Genomic DNA, 22950 nt, shown 5'->3' on the forward strand with positions numbered 1-22950 from the left:
CAGTAAAGATCTGGCAAGAATGCATTTTGGGCATGGGCAGACAGGTGCAGAGGCTCTAAGGCAGGAAGACAGCAGGAAGGTCGTCGTGGCTGGAGGAGAGAGAGAGAACAAGGCAGATAATAGGTGAGGGGAGAGATTGGCGGGAGGACTGGAACCAGACTGTTGAGGACTCTCAGCTCATAGTAAAAACTTTGAGTTTTATCCTGAGATAGGAGGCCATTGGAGGATTTAAAAGGAATGACATTATCTGATCAACTTGTTAACAGTATCTCTGCTGGTTTTTTGAGAACAGACTTCTGGGAGAGTTATGGCAGAAGCAGGTCCACTACTTAAAAGAATATTAGGATGGTCCAGACAAGAATGATGACGGCATGATGGCTATTGTAGGGCTGGTGAAAGTGGTCACAGTCTGGATAACTTTGGTTTATGAGATGATCAGAATTGCTGACAGATACACAATAGAGTGTGAAAGAAAAACAGAAGTCAAGAATAGCTCGAAGGTTTTTTTTTCCCTGAGCAGCCAGAAGAATGTAGTTGTCCTTAACTGGGATGAGGAAAACATTCAAAAGGGAAAACTGTGGTGAGGTTCCTCAAAGAGTTAAAAATAGATCTGCCCTACGACCCAGCAATTGCACTGCTGGGGATTTACCCCAAAGATACAGATGCAGTGAAACGCCGGGACACCTGCACCCCACTGTTTATAGCAGCAATGTCCACAATAGCCAAACTGTGGAAGGAGCCTCGGTGTCCATTGAAAGATGAATGGATAAAGAAGATGTGGTCTCTGTATACAATGGAATATTACTCAGCCATTAGAAATGACAAATAAATACCCAAATATTTGCTTCGACGTGGATGGACCTGGAGGGTATTATGCTGAGTGAAATAAGTCAATCGGAAAAGGACAAACATTATATGGTCTCATTCATTTGGGGAATATAAAAATTAGTGAAAAGGAATAAAGGGAAAGGAGAGAAAATGAGTGAAAATATCAGTGAGGGTGACAAAACATGAGAGACACCTAACTCTGGGAAATGAACAAGGGGAAGTGGGCAGGGGGTTGGGGTGACTGGGTAATGGGCAATGAGCGGGGCACTTGGTGGGATGAGCACTGGGTATTATGCTGTATGTTGGCAAATTGAATTCCCCCCCCCCCCCAAAAAAAGGGCCCTTACATAAGGGAGCATCAGGATCTTGGGCTGGGATATACTTCAGTTGAATGCCTGTGAGGCATCCAAGTACATCTGTGAAACAGGCAATTCTGTGTATTGGTCTGAAAGAGGAAGAGGCCCAATCTAGAGATAAAATATAAGAGTCAGTTCATGGCTTGGGAGAAAATAGCCAAAGGAGCAAATATAGACGCCAGAGAGAAGAGCTACAAGGACTGAACCACGAAACAGAGAAATCAGAAGATTGTGAGAATCTAGCCATGGACACAGAGAGGGAAGCTGGAAATTTAAAAGAAAAACCAGATAAGTTTAGTATCCTGGAAGCAAAGAGAAGGAGAGAGTTATTAGCATCCTCGTATCAGTTAAGGTAAGTTAGGCTTGACCACTGACTACTGTGTTTAGCAAAGTGAGGGTCATTTGATCTTAAACTTCACAGGAGAAGCATAAAAATCTTTGAGAAAAGCCAAGGAAAATATGGAGAATTGTGGCTGGGTCTTGCCTTTTACCAGATAGCAGAACATACTGTGTGTATTTTAATTAAGTCAGTGATGAATTGATATAGCAATGATCAAAGAGACCACAACTAAAAACCCAGAAGGTTATCTGAGTGTATGTGAATATTTATTATATGACATAGTTCTCTTCAGAAGAAGGATGGATTATTTAATAAATGGGGCTACCCCAACTGGATATCCATTTGGAAAAAAAAATGAGTCCCAAAAGTATTGAAGACTTAAACATTAGAAAAAAAGTAATAACCATCTTGCAATTAAAAAAAAAAACAACAGACTGCATACAGCGTCTGGGTGAGATATTGTACCAAGGCCTCATACCCTAAAAATAAAAAGAAAATTAAAAAAAATAGCAACACACATATCCATAGAAAAATGAGTAAAAGCTGTCTGTGAACAAGCTCAAGTGCTTGAGCAAATTAATTGGCCAACAGACTTAAGAATGCTTATGTTGGGCAGCCCAAGTGGCTCAGCGGTTTAGCGCTGCCTTCAGCCCAGGGCGTGATCCTGGAGTCCCGGGATCAAGTCCCCGCATGGTGCCTACTTCTTCTGCCTGTGTCTCTGCCATTCTCTCTCTCTCTCTCTCTCTCTCTGCCTCTCATGAGTAAATAAATAAAATCTTAAAAAAAATGCTTGTTTATAAGTAGGGAAGTAAATCAATGATCATTGGCAGAAAAATAAGGTTAAAAAAATTTCTGTTGCTAACAGAGATGTGAGGAAAAGAAGATTCTCAAACTTTATAGATGTGCTTTTCCCTGTTAGATTGCTAATATGCCAGTACATATTCTACTCAGGATGAAACGCATTGTGATTAAAAGTTTGCTTTTCTTATGACTAGCCACTGAGAAGTCCTATGGTTCCAGACAGCTCTGAGAAACTCTGGAAGTCTCCTTTTCCTTATTGTGAGGTAGCAATGACCATCGTATGCCCATCGTATGCTCATCGTATGCTCAACAATGCCGACTGTTTCCCCTGAGATCCTGAGGACCAGCTACTGTGTATGCCAGGTCTTTGGAAAATGATACAGTGTGACCTGGAGAATACTGGCAAGATGCCAGAGCCCAAGAAAAGAGATCACATAAATTGTGACATGCATATGGGAAGGAAATACACTTCTTATTGTGAATTGTTGTAAAGAAAGGCCTATAAAGGACTGTAGTCTGTGTCAGGGCTCAGTTTTGTAGGCCTGGAACAGCACCGTCCAGTAGAAGTTTCTGCAGTGAGGAAAATATTCTGATTGGTGTGTTAATACGATAGCTGCTGGTCCGTGTGGTGGTTGAGCACTTGGCAGATGTTGGTGCCATTGAGGAATGAAATTTGTGATTTTTTTTAGTTTTGACTAATTTAACCTATATGGTCACATGTGGATACCACCGAGTTGGACAGGACAGGAAAGAAAAGCTCGACATTGTTCAGGCTCCCATGCACCTATTATTATAATTTGAGATAGATTATAACACATCCTGGTTAAATTACAGTCAGGGGTATGTGAGGTTTATATTTGCCGAGAGTAAATGGGTATTAAAATGTGCGATGAGCAAAATGATGAGCATTGGGAGGGTGGTGACAGAAGATATTTTATGAGGAAAGCTTTTATCCAGAGAAGACTGTAGAAGCTGTGCCGAGTCAGGCTTGTCAACCAGAAGTTCAGACATGCTGGCCTCACTGTGTCCCAGTTCAGCATGTATTTTGTGTTGCATATTCCTTGCCATTCATCACAACATTCCCTGTGCAGGACGCCTGTCCACTGCTCTCAGGTTTAGATCCCTCGTTCTTTATTGTGATTCTCATCCGTGGACTTTGGTTTATTTTTCTATAAAAGGGATCAAATATCTATCCACAAGATCCTTTCCTCTTTTTAACATTCTAGGAACTTTTAAAAAGATTATTTAAGAGAGAGAGAGAGAGCGCACAAGAGGGGCAGAGGGAAAAGCAGGCTTCCCATTGAGCAGGGAGCCTGATGCAGGACTTGATTCCAGGATCCCGGTATCATGAGCCAAGCTAAAGGCAGACACATAACCGACTGAGCCACCCAGGCACCCCAACATTCTAGGAACTTTTAAGGAGATAGGTTGCTTTTCATAGACTGCATTTCAGGAATGTTGCTTGTGCGGGAATCAACATGAGGAAGGATTCTGAGGCCAGCCATCTCAACCTGCAACTGAGGAATTTGTTTCAGCAGCATTAGTCATTGAGTGGCCTTCCAAGGTCTGGGAGTCTGGATCTGCTCTAACCTTTGCTTATTAGTTCTAAGATACTTTCTCTGAGAAAGGAACATTCCATTTTCTATTTTTTCATTTATTCTTATCAATAAGCCAAATTACTTTAAGGTTAGAAACTTTAAGAAACTAATTTGCAGACTCATGTCATAACTGATAAAGGCTTTTCTTTCCATGCTTAGTTTGTTCTATCATGTTTGTGTAAAATAGCAGGAAGCTGCCATTATTTAAGAAGGCGGAAAAAAGGTTGCCATTTCTTAATGTCAATATTTACCAGTTTTAAATTCTATTGGAAAATCCACCTATATGAATGTTAAAGTAAGTAAACAGTTGACTACATAGAAAACTAGAAAGCCGTGAACAGTTATAAAAGTTCTGTTGTGTATTTATATTTGGGAAAATACATCCAAAATAGAATGCCTGATTTCGGTCTTGACAGATTTTTAAAATTTGAGATTACTCAAAAGAATAGGGATAACAAATTAGTGAATATCAACTAGACCCTGTGGATTTCCCCCCAGAAAGTACGAAGAATAAAGTGCAAATACAAAGTTGACTTGTGATTTAAGAGAGAAGAACAGATAGAGTGGCTGACATACCAAGCTAAAACAGTGAAAATTTCTCTTTACATCATGATTTTTACATTGGTGTTTGTTATGTTCTTTTAATGGATTTGGTTGGGAAGGAATTTTAGGAATGTGGAATAAATAGAACAGAGTTAATAAAAAGCCATATAACCTGTAACAAAAAACATTTTAGCTGGGACTTGAAGCATATGAAATATGTAATTTCGAGAAATCTAGGTTTCTGGGTTTATTACACATGTGAGAACAAAGCTGTACTTTACCATTTGCATTTGCAAAATGCCAAGTATGTCTTGGACTCACACATCTAAACTTAATAGACAGTTTATATTACTTAAATATTACAAAGAGACAAAGCATTTGGTTGTTGATATATATTTTCCTAAAGTTTTACATGTTTGTTTGTTTATTTTAATAGAGTCCTGTGAAGATAAATCAGATTAGCCTGGATGAAAGTGGAGAGCACATGGGCGTGTGTTCGGAGGATGGCAAGGTATGGCAATGACTGGGGCAGGTGGAAAGCACCGTCTGGCTCTGAGGACCGGAATATTCTCCCACTCTAGGGGCTTGGAAACACCTCTGCTTACTGTATACCTGCCCTAGGAGAATCTTGATTATTCTTTTTGGGTATTGGACTTGCTTCCGATTGCTCATAATTAAAGTAAAATATATTTTGCACAAATGTGCCTTAGGAAAAGTAATTACAAGAATGTCAATAATGTAACTAGTATTAAGCTGATTAACAGCTGTGGCAGGGGGACGTGTCACCTTAATCATTACTGCTGTGCCACTTATACTTCAGTGACTAGTCTGCAGTTCCTGCAAGACAGTAGTTTAATGCCTTTCTTCCATAAATCCACAAAATTGGATTTTGTGGGCCTGATTTCTGTGGGCCGGTGGTTTTCATTTTCACACAAGTTATGAATGTTTCTCTTGAATTATAGAATCTTTTGATAAGCAATCATAGTTTATCAGAAGAATAAAGTGTCTTACAATGGCCACATTAAATAAATGTAAAATCAATATATGTACAGTTTTCTAAAAACCTGGCACCCACTTCCTCTACCGAGGACATACATCATTTGTGCAGTGTATAACTAACAATTATCAGTGCTTCTTGCTGATGTTGAGCTGTGACATTTAGTGGTTGTGGTGATTGATTTTCCACTTATAAGAATGTCTTTTTTGTTTTCAAGTCGATGGAAGTCTTTTCTAATGTTGGTTTGCAATGATAAAATTCTAATGCACGGTGTATTTAAGCTACTTTTCTAAAATAACAGCTTAAGAAGAAAGTGCATTTAGAATCATTACACAATCTTACATATTCCTGACTGAATAGAGCACATTTCCTAATCTAATTTTGCATTTTTTCATGATCTAAATTCAGTGGGTCATTAAGATGAGTAAATGAAAAATAATGTACTCCATGTAAAAGATTTATACCCATTTAATCTATCAGCAAAAGAAAAATAAAGTCCTCTTGACACACAAGAATACATTTTATATATCTAAGCTTAATGTGGCCCAAAAGGTCCTTTGAAATGGTAATTGGAACACTGTGTTTTCCAAAGAGCACTGTCAAGTTTTATAGTGCTTTCTAAAATTCTGAGGAGGACCAGACTGTCAGGGAGTTGAGGGAGGAGTTGGTATGTAATGAAATTTAGAATTAACCCAAACAAATGAAACGTTTTTGTAGTCATGTATTTGTAAAGGAAAGATCATCTTTATTTTGTTTTCTTAAAGATAAGGAATTCCTTCTGGGCTGACAACCAATTTAGTTGAACTAAATTGTTGAAAGAGAATATTTGTTTTTCAAATTGGAAAAGAATTTTTACTAAAAGACTTCATCAAGGAATTCTCAAAGCTTTCATTGTTGAATAATTATTTGATATGGCAAAGTGGGATATTTTACTGTGGCTAGTGGTTAATGACCTTCAGATATCACCTGGTATACTTCTCGGCAAATACCTGTTTTCCAATTTAGATAGATTTATAAATGCCATATTTGGTGTAGACCCATGATACATTTTTAAAAATAGTTTTCACATATATTTTAGTAGCATTGATAGAACTGAAAACAAATCTTTTGGTGCACATAATTTATGTAAGCTAGCTGGTATTGCGCATGTATGTGCATGTGTATGTATGCCTGTAAGCCAGCCACTATTGAGTAAATTGAGTATCTAGTATAGAATGATCTGGCAAAGTGGTTAGTAATGATAAAAACATAAAGATTATTACACAGATAAACCCCCCTAGATATCTAGATGCAATGCATCTTTAAATGGCTGTTGTGATTTTTCTTAGATAAAATATGTCGCCTTCATACATAAAGTAGGATCAATTTAGTGTAGAGTTCAGGGTGGAAATATTTTCTCTTAAAAATTTTGGAGCTGTTGCTCCCTTTTGTCTGACCTTTATTTTTGCGGACATGTCTGAGGCTAGCATACTTTGGTTCTTTCACAAAACGTTTTTAATTTTTTTTCTGTCCTGCCTTGGAGCTTAGACTAATAATAATAACAACAATAAAACAACAATATACGGCCCTTGTAGTTCAGTTTGCTAAGTTATGTCTTGTTCGGGTCTATTTTCATTAATTTTGTCTGGAACACAGTAAGTCCTTTTGATCCATATACTGAAGTATTGTTTTCATTTTGGGAAAGTTTACTTCAGTTCTGATTTTGATTATTGCTTCAGTTCCATTTATTTTCATTTCTTCAAAGAAACCCAATAATACTTAGGCTGGAGGCAGTTCCAGTGCAGAGGCTAAGAGCTGGCTCTGTATTCCGCCTGCCTGGGCGGGATTTCCGCTCCCCTGTCTTAGGCTGGGGGCTCCCCCTTGGCCTCCCAGTGCCTCTGCCTCTGCTGCTGGGCAGTGGACACACTGGGGGGGGGCCTGCCTGTTGCCAGATGTTGGGTGTACGGTGAGCCCTCTGGGTGTACGTTAACTGTTTTTCCAGCTAGCCATTCACTTCTTAACCCATTGCAGACTGGCCTTTCTCCCAGCTGCATTATTGTACCTAAACTTTTCAAGGCGAGAGGGTGAATGGTACTTATCTATTTTTGAAAATAGGTATATTGTTAAGAAAATTGGTCATACTGTGTGCATGACACACAGACAAGCACACACACACACACACACACACACACACACGTATGTGTTTTTCTTTCTCATTGTTTTTGTCCTCCTCATTTCTGTGTAGTCACGGGGAGTTTCTGGTTTGTTCCCTTTGCTGATTTGCTTTCCTCCCAATGTCAGTTTTGCCTTATGGAATAGAGTTTTATTCCATCTTGGATTTGTAATTTTCCTGAAGTCTTTCTATTGCTCTGAGCTCTATTTTCTTTTTTCTTCTTCTTCTTCTTCTTCTTCTTCTTCTTCTTCTTCTTCTTCTTCTTCTTCTTTTTTAAGATTTTATTTGTTTATTCATGAGAGACAGAGAGAGAGGCAGAGACAGAGGCAGAGAGAGAGAGAAGCAGGCTCCATGTAGGGAACCTGATGTGGGACTCGATCCAAGGACCCCAGAATCATGCCCTGAGCCAAAGGCAGATGCTTAACTGCTAAGCCACCCAGGCATCCCTCGAATTCTATTTTCATATTAGCCAGATAGTATATTTAATTAAAATTTTACAGCTTTCTGTATGTCCTAAAGTGCCAGACAGTACAGTGTCAAGATTAGGAGTAGAATTGTCCTGCCACATTTTGGCTGTATGATGTCAGGTTCATTATTCCTGTCGCTGTGTGCCTCAGTCGGTTTCCTCTTCTATAGAATGGGGATAATGATAGTGCCTGCTTCCTTAATTATTAGAAGTAAATGAATTAATATTTGTAAATTGTTTGGAATAGTATGAGGAACAGAAGAAACATTGTAATTACTAGCAATCATCAGGCTATCTTTCTGCTCCAGACTCATGGAGGTCTTTTCATCTTAGCGAAGTCACTGAACAGTTTTCTAGTTTTCTTATCCGCTTACCAGTAAACATTTTTAAAAGCATGCTTTTTCTCCCTCCAAGTCATCAGAATTGTGCTCTGCAGTATCCTTTTTATAGACCTTGTATACATTTTTTGTTGCTTGTTTATCCATTCCAGATCAAGGAGAAGGGCTCTTTCTGAATCTGGGCTAGCAAACACATTCTTTGTCTGATTGCTCTTGGCCCTGCCTGTTACCATTTTGGGTGTTGTGGAAATCACCTTCTCAGCTCCGCACAGGGGTCCTGCTAATGAGCTTGAATTCCTCTGCCCAGAGGTAATTAGTGAAGGCAGCGCCCCCAGTGATGCGGGAGCCTCTGCTGTCACCTCTCCTGAGTCTCTGACACTCTTTATGGGTGGAGGAAATGAAAACTGGCAATCTCCTTTGTGAGGGTCTCTTCAGCGACCACCCTCAGTGGAATGGCTACTTTCATATTCATTCCTGTTCCTATTCTACCCGTTGCTGTTTGGAAGCTGGGCTTAGAGAGAGAAGCCATTTCAAGGGAAGTCCTTCCTGGGGGGTTGTCTGACACTCTGGTCACCTCATGCATGGTTACTCTATATCAGATGGGCTGTCGCCCAGTTTCCCGGTTGGCAAATAATATAACTCGATGCTCAATTGGAGAAGAATACACACCTTTCTTACTGCTTTGTGAGGGTACGTTTTCTTTACTTTAAGCAATAAAACATATCACATACTTTCTGTGGTTCGGGCCTAGAGTTCATGAGAAATCGTCCAGGACTGCAGAAGATTGACTATAAGGCCAACTGTTCTGAATTTTGTCTTTTCCTTCATTAGATATTTTTGTGATTAATTGGGGGAGATTGTTAGAGGAGACCATTTTCAAAAGGATCCCTTCTATTTTAGTCTGTAATTACAGGTTCTTATCTGGAATGTGATCTTCCTTAAAGCCAGAATTCTAGGCAGACATTCAACAAATGCCTTTCACAAACAAGTATGATATCCACTGACAAAAGACAAAGTGAATAGAGAGGGAGAAAGAGAAGAAATGAATAAAAATTGTTTTGGGTTTAATTAGCCATAGTAGTATAACTTGTGACCAACTCCTTTGGCCTGTCACATTACTGGAATGAACCAAAATGTAGAAGGTTTTACAAATTACCCTGCTCATGTTTATGAGACTTGTCTCATGAAGTTACAGTGTTTTCCATATTGAAGGAGAAAATAGGAGTATTTGAGGAAGAGGTGATTAAGAGGTAAACGTAGCAGTAGAGACATAGCCCAAAGCTCTGGTCTGTTCACTTTCCTGTTGATTCCCTCTTATTCTACTATTACATCTCCTATGGGTTCATAACGTTTTTTAATATGGGTTCATAATTTTTTAAGGGGCACTTATCCCTGTTGATTCATAATTTAATTTCACCTTTAGATTCACATTCCTTTAATATTTATTTTGTCATTTACTGATGCCTCAGTCTTCTTCTGTGGGTTCATACATTGTTTATTTACATCTCATATACTTTTCCCCACAATAAAAATCCCCTGACTTTTGTTCTGAATATCACCTTTACTCTGCTGTAGTCAGAAGAAAGCTTGTCCAGTGGAATGAATGGTCGGCTTCATTTAGTTTCAGCTTTTGTCACAGAGTTGCCTAATTCAGAGTCTGACATTCACCTTCATTTCCGTTTGGTAAATATTTGAGGCTTTTGAATGTTTTTTTCCTGTCCCACTTTGCCTACACTTAACATAGAAAGACATCTGTTTCCATATTATAGGCTGTGTCATATAATGTTAGTGTGTAAGAGAATAGAGTTTGGAACATTATTCTTGCTTCTTAATGACCTTGGGCAAGCCATTCATTTTTCTGCAGAATCATCTGGTCCGCAGGCCTGGTAGTGTTTGCTGTCATACCTAGCGGTGTTCCTATAAGGACCAAATGAGCAGGATTTTCATTGCTAACTGCATACTTGCAGTTGTGAACCTTTTAAAATACCATTCTACCCCACCGGAACTGTTTAGTTTGTCTAGGGTGGGGCCTGGCCATTAGATCTTATCTGTGCAGTAATGATAATTGCCTCCAAACAATGAGAAGCAGGATGGTAGTGGGACATGCATGTGTTTATGTCTAGAATACCTTCTAACAGACCACCTCAGGGTAAATCACATTCCATCTTTGTTCCATTGGACTGTGTGCTGTTGTTGGAATCCAGGTAACATACTTGGCACAGGATGTGAAAGCAGTAGCCCCAAAAAAGGTGTCCTCATGATTTTACCTCTTAATGAATGAATCTGTCTCCAAAAATTGTGTCATGAGTAAATTTTCCTCTTTGAACTCGCAAAAATGAACCTTTCACAAATTACTAGGATGAAAATGAGAAGAAATCAAAAGCCTGAATAGTTTTATAACTACTTAAATATTTGAACTTGTAATTAAAAACTTCCTCACATAGAGCCATCTGACCTAGATGGCTTCACTAGTGAGTTCTTACAAAATCAAAGAAGGAGTAATACCTCTCTTCTAGAGACTAGAAAAAAAGTGCACACATCCCAAGTGTTGGGAAACAGTTCTAAGTGCCCCTAATAGTTAGCTCCAAGTGTCTGAGAGCTCCTGGAATCTTAAGCTCTGCTGATAAGAGTGTAAATTGATCGAAACCACTTTGCGAAATGGTTTGGCTGTTTATTAAATGTGAACAGTTGCCTAGCCTGTGACAGTTCCATTCCCACTTACGTACTCTTCACAAATGTGTATCTAAGTGCACCAAAAAATTTATAAAGAGTGCTCATGGGAGTATTATTTGTAATAGCCCCAATGTGGAAACAACCCAAATGATCAACAAAAGGTGGATATGTGAATTGTGGTGTATTCATACATTGAAATACTATACAGCAAAGGCAAAGAACCTGCTACTGCTATACATGACAGTGTGGATAAATCTTCTAAGGAAGACGTAGAGTGAAAGAAGCCAGCGAAATAGTTTATGATTCTATTTATATAAAATTCAAACACCAGCACAATTCATCTGTGGTGATACACCTGAAAGTAGTGGTTCATTTGTGAGGGTGTTACTGAATGTGAAGCAATACAAAAGCACTCCTTGGGTTCTGTTTCTTGATCTGGATGGTGTCTGCACGGTTTATGCAATTTCATAAAAATTTATCAAGCTGTAAATTTATGATTCATACTTTTTGCAATATGTCTATCATTCAGTTTTTAAGTAAACCACTCAGATTATGGATAAAGTAGTCTGGAACAAATTTAAAGGAGGCAGTAATAAGTAGAAACTTAAATCTTATTTTTATACACTCTCAGTAGATTCAACATAAGATTATAAATGAAGTGCAGTTCACGTAATCTCTTGCTACATTGATCTGCATGGTTGATTTATGTATATATGACTCAAAAAAAAAGAGAAGCTTTTTTTTTTCCTTCAAGGGAAGGAAAAAATAATTCCTTTAGGGCTAGCCTATGGGAAGTTCATAAAAGAATATTAATAACCTATTCATACCTATTTCATTTTTAAAAGTTGGTATCCATTTAATAAAACAAATTTGTGGTAAGTAAAGGGAACTATATCCATGAGATGCTTATAAAAGCTTAATTGCAGTGGAGTACTCTCACCCTGATAGAATTGTTTTCATTGGATCTTTAATAGAGATCACAGGGGCCTTGGATTATTAAATATTCTACTTTTTAAAAAATCAATAGTATGTATTTTGACCGAGTCAGCAGCCTTCTTTGTTGCTGTCATGGTGAACTCACAGGATCCATTTTACTTTTCAGGTGCAGGTGTTTGGACTGTATTCTGGAGAAGAATTTCATGAGACTTTTGACTGTCCCATTAAAGTAAGTATTCAGTAAGTTTTAATTTTTCTAAGGGTTTTCTTAACTAAGACAATTAGGATTGCAGTACTTTGAGCGCTACCCATCTTGCATTAATTTTGTCAGTAAGCATCTTCTCAATACTTAGGAAGTACTAGATATCATCTGATGGTGTAAAAGAGCACGGGATGTGTGTTATATGACTATGACATCGGTCAGTCCCCAGGAATCTTTTGTTGTAGTGAGTGATATGACACATACAGCCTATGATTAAAGAATCAAAGAGGTAAAAACAGTATCAAGGAGTCCAAAGCCAAGAGAAGTTTACTTCTAGTTGTCCTTGTTGGTGAGGGCTTCACAGGGGGAGTGATATTTGGGTGGGCATTGATAAATGGACAGGGCAGACAAACCGGCTTTCCATGTGGAAGAACAATATAATATAGATGGAGAGGCCAGAAAGTTCCAGGTTGTGTTCAGGAAGTGGCAAAAACAGTCTAGTTTAGATGGTGCATAAAACACTGACTTGGCAGGAGAGCCGTGCAGGCAGTTTGGGGCTGGTTTTATTTTTAGGCTAAAGAATTTGGAACTCTGTGTGGTAGATAAGGAGAAATTATTGAATGTTTAAGAGCAGAGAAGTGACATAAACTGAGCTAAGCTTAAGGAAAATTAATATGGTGACTATATACAGTATAGATTGGAGGGCTGATAGATGCGTGGCAGGAGGAGTGGTCTTAAATAACAGTTATGGTTGTTAAAGTGATGATTAGAGCTGTTGAAGGAAGAGGTCATTCATTGTTTTCACTTGTTTATTCAAACACTTATTGATCAACAGGTAAAGGAGAGATAGGATCTGATGTGTGTTTTAGAAAGGCAACTCTGCCAGAGTGGAGGGTGATTTAAGCAGGAGAGAGATTGTAGACAGAAGGCAATTTAGAAGGCTAATGCTGAACTTGAGGCAGGGCTTCACAGGACCTCATTAACAGGAGGGTCAGGAATATTCAAGGTGGAGTTGAAGGCGTGAATGTAGAAAGCTTCTAGAAAGTAGACTTTGCTGCAAGCCATCGTGATGGGTTGGATGGGGTGATGAAGGAGGGAGGAGCTGATTCTTGCTCTGGCAGTGGTATGTGGTGATGCCATCAGCTGCAAGAAGGGATGTTGCTGCTCATTTGGTGCTGAGTTCAAATGACTAGTATATCTGGTGGAAATGGTTTAGAGGTTAGAAACATGAATGTGGAGCTCAGGTAGAGATTGGTCCTAAAAATGCAAAGTTGATAACCACAGTTGAGTAGGATGAACATTGTTTAAAGATATCATCCAGGTAGAAGTTAAAGAGTGACCAGAGAAGACTGATGGTGAAATTCTGGAACATTCCAATGTAATGATTCAGGCAGTGTGTATATGGGGTGGGGAGCAAGGGCTCTCCAGAAGAATGGTGTCAGGCAAGCCAGAGGAGTGAGAGATTCCAAAAGAAAGGAGTGGGCAGCTGTGTAGAAGTGACATGGTGAGGACTGACACAGGACATTTACCTGGTAATTATGAAGTCACTGGTGACCTGAGGACAGTTTCAAAAGCATATGAAAGCTCACCATAGATCAAGAAATAAATTGGAGGCTGCGCTTGGGTGGCTGAGTCAGTTAAGCCTCTGCCTTCAGTATAGGTCATGATCCCAGGGTCCTGGGATCGAGTCCTGCGTTGGGCTTCTGCTCAGTGGGGAGGCTGCTTCTCCCTCTTCCTCTCCCCCTCCCCCAGCTTATGGTCTCTCTCTCTCTCTCTCTGATTAATACATAAAATTGAAAGAAAGAAAGAAAGGAAAGGAAAAAGGAAGGAAAGGAAAAAAGGAAGGAAAGGAAGGGAGAAATTGTAGATGAAGCAGTAGAAACAACCAGTGTAAACTTGTTTTTCCCGAAGAATTTGGTGATGGAGAAGAGAGATCATCCAGTAGGAGAGCAGGGCCTTGTCCTGGCATGATTCCTGCCAGTCATGCTTTGGTTGATGGCAAAAAAAAAAAAAAAGTAATAATAATAATCAGCAGAGGAGTAAAGATTGCAAATAAAGAGCAAAGAATACTTAGCTGGGCAGTGCTGGGGAATGGATTCGACCACGTAGGGAGGGAGAGTGACCTAGGTAGGAAAGAGTCCACCTGCCTCTGTTAGTGAGACCGAGCCTACATACTGCCCATTTGGGCCCTGTAGGAGCCACTGTTAAGAGCAGTGACCCAGGAGGCCTTGGTTTCTTACAGCTTGAAGAGAAGAAAAGGCTGACATAATGTGGTCAGGAACATAGGGGATATCTGGAATAAGTTGCTCTCTAGAGTTATGCATTATAAGGGAGGTAAGAGGACTCTCATGAGAGATGTTAAGAACGTGTCAATGACTCAGCTCGTTTCCAGGGTGGATTAGGACAGTGTTGGAGGGAAGCAGGGCTAGCCTGGGAGGCAGGAATGGTTGGAGAAAGATGGCAGCATATGCCTAAAGCCCAAACAATGACAGTGTAGGAGGTGGAATCAGTTCCATTGGAGGATGGAAATGTATTAGTCAATAAGAATATAAAATGCATCTAGTTAAAGGTTGTGAAGGTACAGTTGTGTGACTTTTAATGCCCAAAAGTGCTTGTTATGTTAGATTAGAAAAAAACCAAGATGTATTAGCAATTACAGTGGTTTTGGAACTAAGACAAGGAGGTAAGAGTATATGCAGACGCACAACCACAAAAGAGGAGCCACGAGGATGAGCTTGCGCTGAGGGGAGCCCCCAAACTTTCCAGAAAAGTCAGGGTGAATGAAGTATACAGTGATGAGGGAGGAGCAGCCTGTGGAGAAACCCCTGAAAGGGGTTGGGAGGAGATTGGCTGAGTGGACAGCCAGTGAGCATGGGTGTGTCAGGGGGAACCACTTGGGCTGCAGGGCCAAGGGGAGGTCCTGCTTGGTCAGCTCTGTCGCTGGGGTCCTATAGCTCTGTTACCTTTCCCACTGCCAGGGCCTCCGAGTGACCCCTCCCCTCCACGTGTATTGGAGGTCACACTCCCCCACCTGTTCCACTTGGGTGCCCTCAGATCATTGGAAGGCATCTGGGACAAGGAATTAGTTGGCTTTTTCTGGATTTCTCCTGTGCATCATATTCAGTTACAAGCATTTATGACATCTTGTTGCCTTGATTGATCTTAAGGAAGAGATGCCCACTCAGAGAGTCCTTTACTCAGCCAGAAACTAGAGCTAATTCACTCTCATCGTTCAGCTTTGACCTGGCTTCACAGGAGAACTCTTTTTACTAAAGAGCAAAACTCAGACTTCATCAGTGTTAGGCTATTACCTGCATAGATTTCTTCTTACCTAGCTATCAGGATAATTTTTAGATCATGCTACCTGTAATGTGTAAAGGAGTTTCATTCTGTGCTCTCACTGTGACTCCTAAATCAGTGATGGGTTCTTGTTCCTTTGCAGATCATTGCTGTGCACCCCCATTTCGTGAAATCCAGCTGCAAGCAGTTTGTGACTGGAGGGAAGAAGGTAAGTGCTTTGTGTCTTCCATTATGTGCAGTCTTGGGGCTTTTTATTTATCCATAATATTTTTAATGTCTAACTATTCGTTAGGAGAAATTTTGAGAAACCATTGTGGTGAAATGTAAGACCATTATCCCTTGGGGGAGATGGGACCTCAGTGCCTCTCACTGATCATCCTTTGGAGTAGATATAGGGCAAGAAAAACAGAGCTGTCATCTAGTGCTTTGAAATGTCCCTTCCACAAACAAAAAAGTAGCATTTAAAAATAACAAAAGAGCAATTAAACTCATGTTTTTACCTGTTGTGGAAGTTTCTTGCAGGCTTTCATAAAGTTTTAGAACAATTATGGCTTTTTTTTTTTTTCTGACCTGTTTCTGGCATATTTCATTATCTTAATGAAGTGCTATTTTTAAAAAAGAGAGTAGGGGGTGCCCTGGTGGCTCAGTTGGTTAAGTGTCTGCCTTTGGCTCAGGCTATGATCCCAGGTCCTGAGGTCGAGCTTCATATCAGCAGTTGGGAGCCTGCTTCTCCCCTCCCTCTGCCACTCCCCCTGCTTGTGCTCTCTCTCAAATAAATAAAACCTTTAAAAAAAAAAAAAGGAGAGAGAGAATAAAGTATTCCTTTTGTACATTTACTTGTTTGTATAGAGACACAGTAAATTCTAAAAGAATCTGCTTCTGGAAAATAAGTCCAAGTTTTTTTTTTTTTTCTATTTTTATTAGCCAGTGATTTTTTAAACCCATTTTTATAGCAAAAATGCTGTCACTGTACTGGAATGCCAAATATTATTTCATATCCAGTTTAGTGCTCCGTGAAAATGAGGTGGTCTGTGGTTCTTTCTGTAGCACTGTATACCTATGGACTGGCTACCTTGAGGCTCAGCTGCCAAATGTTTTTTGAGTGTTTTATGGTGGTTATCTGTTGTTTTCCTTTGGTTTGCTGTCTCAGACTGATTGGGCAGGAAAGCATACTGGTCATTACCTAGTGTTTTTCAAGCACTGGTTTTAGCTCATTGTAATGGTTGAATGGCAGGTCCTGGAGATTCCTCTCCACAGCATGAAGCCAACTTTGCACCAGCTCTGATTTCTTGTTGGGGGCCGGCCAGCTTCCCATCCCCCAGCTCATGTTTATCCTTAGGCTGTACTTCATCAGCCTCCCATAAAAATGTCTGTGGGATCAATCAGTGGGAATTACCCATTCAATCTAACATTCTCTAGCTTAGATCTGCAGCTGATTCACTTCTTGGAAAAACAAAACAAAACAACTATCTTACTTGTCTTTGTTGACTTCAGGAAGAATAGCTTTAAAATTCCTCTTATTAAAGTATTTATTGCATGCTTTTCTAGTTAAGAAATTTTAGGAGAGCTATAGCATAAACTCACTCAGCTATAATTTAAACCAGTGCATTTTTATTTAAAACTGAGTGGAGATAAAGAATACGGAGTGTTTTCTTATGTGTTTGTTCTTTTAAGTGGCTTAAAACAACAAACTTACTGTCTCACAGTTGAGAAATTACAGAGTGGTTTGCTTCTGTAGTGCTTCCTCTGAGTCTCCCTAGGCTTCAGTCTGCATTTTTGGCTGGGGATGCTGCCCTCTGAAGCCTTGACTGGGACTGGAGAACCTGCTTCAGCTGTCTTCTCTCTCTCTCTCTCTCTCTCTCTCTCTCTCTCTCTCTCTCTCTCTCTTTTTTTTTCCTTTTTAAAGATTTTATTTATTTGAGAGGGAGAGGGAGTAGCAGAGTCCCACTGAGCAGGGAGCCCAATGTAGGGTTCTGTCCCAGGACACCAGAATCATGACCTGAGCTAAAGGGAGATGCTTAATTAACTGAGCCACCCAGGCACCCTCAGTTGCCTTCTTACTAATAATCCCTCATATACTTAAAATTGATAAATCACTTTGGTTTAAGTATTTTCCTAGCATAGGATGCAGTTTTGTGTTCCAGTTTCTAGTTTTAGGAGTTAGAAATTTTACAGTTAACCTCTGTTTCTTGAAGGCATTGGTATAGAAGAGCATAGAGATAATATGAGTGGCAGTGTCTAAGTGATAGGACTCAGAATCTGAAGGTGGAATTTTTCTGTGTTAATTTGAGTTCTTAACTCGGTTATTCATGAAGTTTAGTAATTGCTTTTATACTGTGAGGATACAAGTAGTCTCATCAAGTTTGCCACAGTAGTATTACTACATGGATGGCTTGTCAGTTTGCAGGATGCCTGGGTGAACTGTGTCGATTGTGTATTCTTCATCCTTATACTTAGCGTTTGATATCCTTTATAGACATCTGTAGGAAGGATAGTGTGAATGTGGCTATTTGGGTCATAGCTCATTGAGTAGATATAGGAGCATTGTGCAGACAACTGAGTTGTCCAGTCTTCATTGTGGGTGAGCTAATATGGGAAACAATGGAATTTATACAAAGATGAACATTGTGATGGGCGGTATAAGTGAAATTTACCAAATGCTTAAAGGACAAGAACATCAGGAGTTTGGTTCATCTCTGGTTATCATTGACTACTTGACTATTAGTTCTGTATCTGACAATATTGTTCTACAAGAAAGCATTCTGATTCTCTTTTTTCCTATTCATTACTCCAGAAAGGCATCTGTAGACATTTCTTCTCAAGCACAAAAAAATGTTTAATTATATGTACATAAGAAAGATGAAGTAAAATAAAAACAAATCAGGTCATATGGACCTGATTAGAATTTTTGGATTAAAGTATAATTTAAAACAAAAAACACACAAAAGGGCTAATGTATTATATAAAGGACTCAGTATATTGGGATTGATAAAAGTACATGTGTGAAGAATTTTGATGTGAAGAAGCATATGATTACATGTCATTGTAAGTGATACTAGATCAATTTTAAGATTTTTTTTAATTTTAAGATTTTTAATAGCTTTATTAACATATAATTTGCATATCATAAAGTTTAAAGTATATTATTCAGTTATCACACTTTTCCAAAGTGGCTGCACCATTGTACATACTCATTAGCAATATATGAAGGCCTCAGTTTCTCCATACTCTCACCAACATTCATTTTTATCTGTCTTTTTGATTATAGCCATCTGAGTATGAAGTGGTATCTCATTATTATTATTTTTGAAAGATTTTATTTATTCATTCATGAGAGACACAGAGAGGCAGAGACACAGGCTGAGGGAGAAGCAGGCTCCCTGTGGGGAGCCTGATACAGGACTTGATCCCAGGACCCCCAGGATCATGCCCTGAGCCGAAGGGAGACGCTCAACCATTAAGCCACCCAGGCATCCCCAGTATCTCATTATTGTTGTGATTTCCATTGTCCATGATGTTGAGCATCTTTTCATGTGCTTATTGGCAATTTGTATATCTTCTTTGGAGAAATGTCTCTTTGGATTCTTTACCCATTTTTGGATTGGGCTCTTTGTTTTTTTTATTATATACCTGTGAAAAAATTTTTTTATATATTGTATATCCATGCCTTTTATCAGTGCATGATTTGCAAATATTTTCTCCCAGTCTGTGACCTGTCTTTTCGCTTTACTTATGGTATCTGTGAGGTATCAAAATATTAGATTTCAATGAAGTCCCATTAACCCACCCTGCCCTTTTTTTTGGACACTTAAATTTTTGGTGTTGTATCTAAAAAATCATTGCCTGATCTAAGGTCATGAAGATTTATGCCTGTGTTTTTTTCTAAGACTCTTGTAGTTCTAACTCTTAAATTTAGGTCTAGAATTTCTTTGAGTTAATTTTGTGTATGGTATGAGGAAGAGTCCAGGCTCATTCTTTTACATATGGATATCTATTTGTTCCAGCCTTGTTTGTTGAAAAGATGATTTTTTTTTTTTGCCATTGTCTTGGCCTCTGTCAAAAATCACGTAATCATAAATGTTAGAATTTTTTTCTGGTCTCTCAGTTTTCTTGATCTATGTATATTTATCCTTGTGCCAATACCCTTTTTAGGTTTTAGAGTCACTAATTTTGCTGTAATTATTTGTGTGACGACTAACAAATTAGCTGCTCTTTAAAAAGCTGTTATAATTTCTCTTATGTGTGTTAGAGGCTTAAGAAACATTGCTATGTAAATGTGTCTTCCATTTAGGGACTTGTACAAACTATCGACTGATTTCCCTGGATCCATTAAGTTGCTTATATAAATATGTATTTATTAAGCAGTAAAAAAGTAGTGTTTGTTCAATAAACTGTAATGACCTCTCTGTATGCAGTTAAATAACCAGAGGTTTCCAAAATGTGCATGAGTTTGGTGTGGTTTGCAGAAATCCCTGGAGCTATTTCTTGCTTCTGTGTGTATATGGTACTTTTATTAAAAAAATTTTTTTTGTTAAGATTTTGTTTATTTATTTGAGAGAGAAAAACCATAAGCAGAGAGGAGGGGCAGAGAGAGAGGGAGAAGCAGACTCCCTGCTGAGCAGGATGCCCAGATGGAGGGCTCTATCCAGGACCCCAGGATCGTGACCTGAGCCAAAGGCAAACACTTAACCAACTAAGCCACCCAGGTGCCCCTGGTATGCACTTTTAAAGATCACTTATGCTCCATGATTTTGGCATTAATGTGTTTTGTTATAAAACACATTTATTTATTTGAAAATATTTCAAGGAATATTTCTGATTTCATTAAGGAACGTATCCTTGATTTTAAAAATGAAAAAGCTTTGAGAAGGTGACATTAAAGGGGGGTCACTACTGTGACATGATCATTTTCATCTTGAAAGTGTTGGCAGGTTTTTAGGAAGATCTGCTTGCTTCATAACAAAGTTATGGCATTTTGTACCTTTGAAAAATAAGAAACACAAGATGACATTGGCCCAGTTGTAACTCTGATCTTTCCAACTGCAATTTTCATCTAGCACTGTAAACTAAGCAGAGCAAGTTTGAAGAGTCGAGCATTTAGCAAATGGTGATAAGACTGCGATAATCATATATCGTAGATCTCAAGACTTCTCTGTTTAGGGCAGATGGCAGATCCTATAGAGAGAAAAGAGTAAAGACAAATATTGCATTAACTGAGAGGTTATGATCTTCTGCCTTTGAAAGAGAAATTATTCTAGCCAGATGAAGGTGAAATCTGGAATAGAGGCATTCTTAACCCTTAAGAACACCGATCTTGCTTAGACTGACAGCTAAATGAGTCTTTGAATTATATGCCAACATCTGTAAGCATTGGTGAAAGTAGCACAGGGACTAGAGACGCAAAATTTGGAAAATGGAAGCCCTACAGTGGGATATTCACAGGAAAAATTAAAAGAGATGCCTAATTTACTATTTTAGTTCTCATTTTATTTAAAATCATAATTCCTATAAAAACATTTTTTTTCAAGTAATTGGGACAAACAGTTCAGAATAGCCCCGCAAAACAGCAACATAGCAGAAAAAACTTGAGTCTGTAGTTTGACACATTTGTTGATATTGCCCTTTTAAGGTTCTGGCTGTTTTGGTCTTTAGAGATAGCTCCTTATCCACCAGGGAGTAGGAAGAGGAGGCTATAGTTCTATTTGGCATAAACTTTTATTTTAGGTTTTCAAGGTAACTTCTCAGTAGTTGAATGCCATAGCTGGATTTATGGTCTCCACTGCTTGACACATGAGCATAAAAAGCTTATTCTAAATTCTGTTTTGTTTTCATGTTGGGAGAAAAGAAAAAGGAAAGAAAAGGCACATTTCTTAAAAGTGCCATTGGAGAGAGCTTTCAGACACGTGAACCTATGGATTTGTTAAAAAGTGTAACCTCTTGTGTAGCAAAAATTCTAATACATGAGCATAGCAATGAGGTTTCTATTTTAGAAATAAGTCTGTCAAGCAGATCTTACCTAGGTTTTTTTTTTTTAATTGCTCAACTTTCTCTGTCAGCAGATAAACTTTAGCTTCCTATGACCTTTACCTTTGAACTCTGAAATACACTTCATAATAGTTTGTTCTACGACTGACAAATTATTAAATTGTCACAGTGCTGTTTGCAGCCAAGTTCATTTTTAGAAACGAGATAGTCAGCTGTTTGGCATTGTGGTGGGATAGAATAAGGGGACCTGGCCGCAGGGACAGGTTGCTTTGTAAGCTAGAAAATGTCAGTTCGCAAACAAGGAAAGGGTCTGTGTGCATGAAATGAGAAGCATTTCACTGTTCAGCGCTGAAGTCTTGTGGCAGATTTTACCTGAAGGGCGGGTGTAACATCAGCTAGCTTCTGTAAGATCCCAACAGTGATCTGCAGATTCAGATTACATTCATTTTTCTTTTTGTCTAGATTGTGTTCTGAATCTCTTCTGGAAGGGGATTTAACAGAGCTGCTTTTTGTACTAACGGAGATCTTTTTTAGAATCCTGACAGCCCAGTGAACCGCTAAATGTGACATGGAGAGGTCTTCCTTTTTCATGTTGGCTATCTTCTCCTGAGGTCAGAGCCAGGGTTCTTGGGCCTAAAAGGGATTCGACTCAGTTACCCTGCTTGGTCTGTTGTCCAGTGGATCTCAAGGATGGTATTTCTACAGGTGGTCAGATAGCAGCTTTAGACGTGCAAACATTTGTCACACATTACTTCACAGGCAACTACCAAATTTATATCCTGGTGGTTGCATGTGGAACCATTTATACATAAAATACCTTCATTTCTTCAAGTACTGTGTTTTAAATTGGTCCCATTATGAGAAATTCATTTAATGTTCTAAACATCCCAAAATTGATTGAAAACCACCTGTTAATAGGAAGTACAACACATGTATAACCTTCACAAACAGTTTTGGGATATGTAAAACCAAGTTATGAAATAGCTGTGTGGTAAACATATACTTGGGCGTGTTTTCTGTATGTACTGAACCAGCTGAAGCTGAAAATAGAAATCCGATTCTTAAAGTAGAAATCATTTCAATGTCAAAAATAGGCATTCTTCACTGCTTTCAAAATCAAGTTCATTTGTCTCAAATTTAATTGCTTTTTTGATGTCAACATGCAGGATTCCCAAAGTCCTTGGGATGGATCCATGGCAGCTTCATTTTCTTCCATGATCTCTCTTGTTTCATATCTGTCAAAACCCTGTTGACAGTAGAAGCCTTTTTTCTTTAATGAGTTCAGCTCACTTTTCCATATGTGATATTTCCATATTGTTTGTAGCTTCCCCCTGAATTCCAATGTAAAACTTACCATCTGTCTTCCTGGAGCAATCAAACCATCCTTTGCTCCTTACTGAAAATATCTTCCTCTGCGTGCTGAGACTGCTGTGAT

At 38.9% G+C, this 22950-nt stretch overlaps 1 protein-coding gene across 4 annotated transcripts in view; it reads left to right on the top strand.

The window, feature by feature from the left end:
* Positions 1 to 22950, top strand: part of VPS41 (VPS41 subunit of HOPS complex) — a 166338-nt gene that overhangs the window by 65053 nt on the left and 78335 nt on the right. For all 4 annotated transcript variants that reach the window (XM_055300997.1, XM_055301001.1, XM_055300999.1 and 1 more), the window contains exons 5-7: positions 4903 to 4977; positions 12195 to 12257; positions 15673 to 15738. In XM_055300997.1, the coding sequence (XP_055156972.1) occupies positions 4903 to 4977; positions 12195 to 12257; positions 15673 to 15738 (204 nt within the window). The remainder of the gene's footprint in view (positions 1 to 4902; positions 4978 to 12194; positions 12258 to 15672; positions 15739 to 22950) is intronic.

This window comes from Nyctereutes procyonoides, unplaced genomic scaffold (assembly GCF_905146905.1).
Source record: "Nyctereutes procyonoides isolate TBG_1078 unplaced genomic scaffold, NYPRO_anot_genome, whole genome shotgun sequence".
Lineage (NCBI taxonomy): Eukaryota > Metazoa > Chordata > Mammalia > Carnivora > Canidae > Nyctereutes > Nyctereutes procyonoides.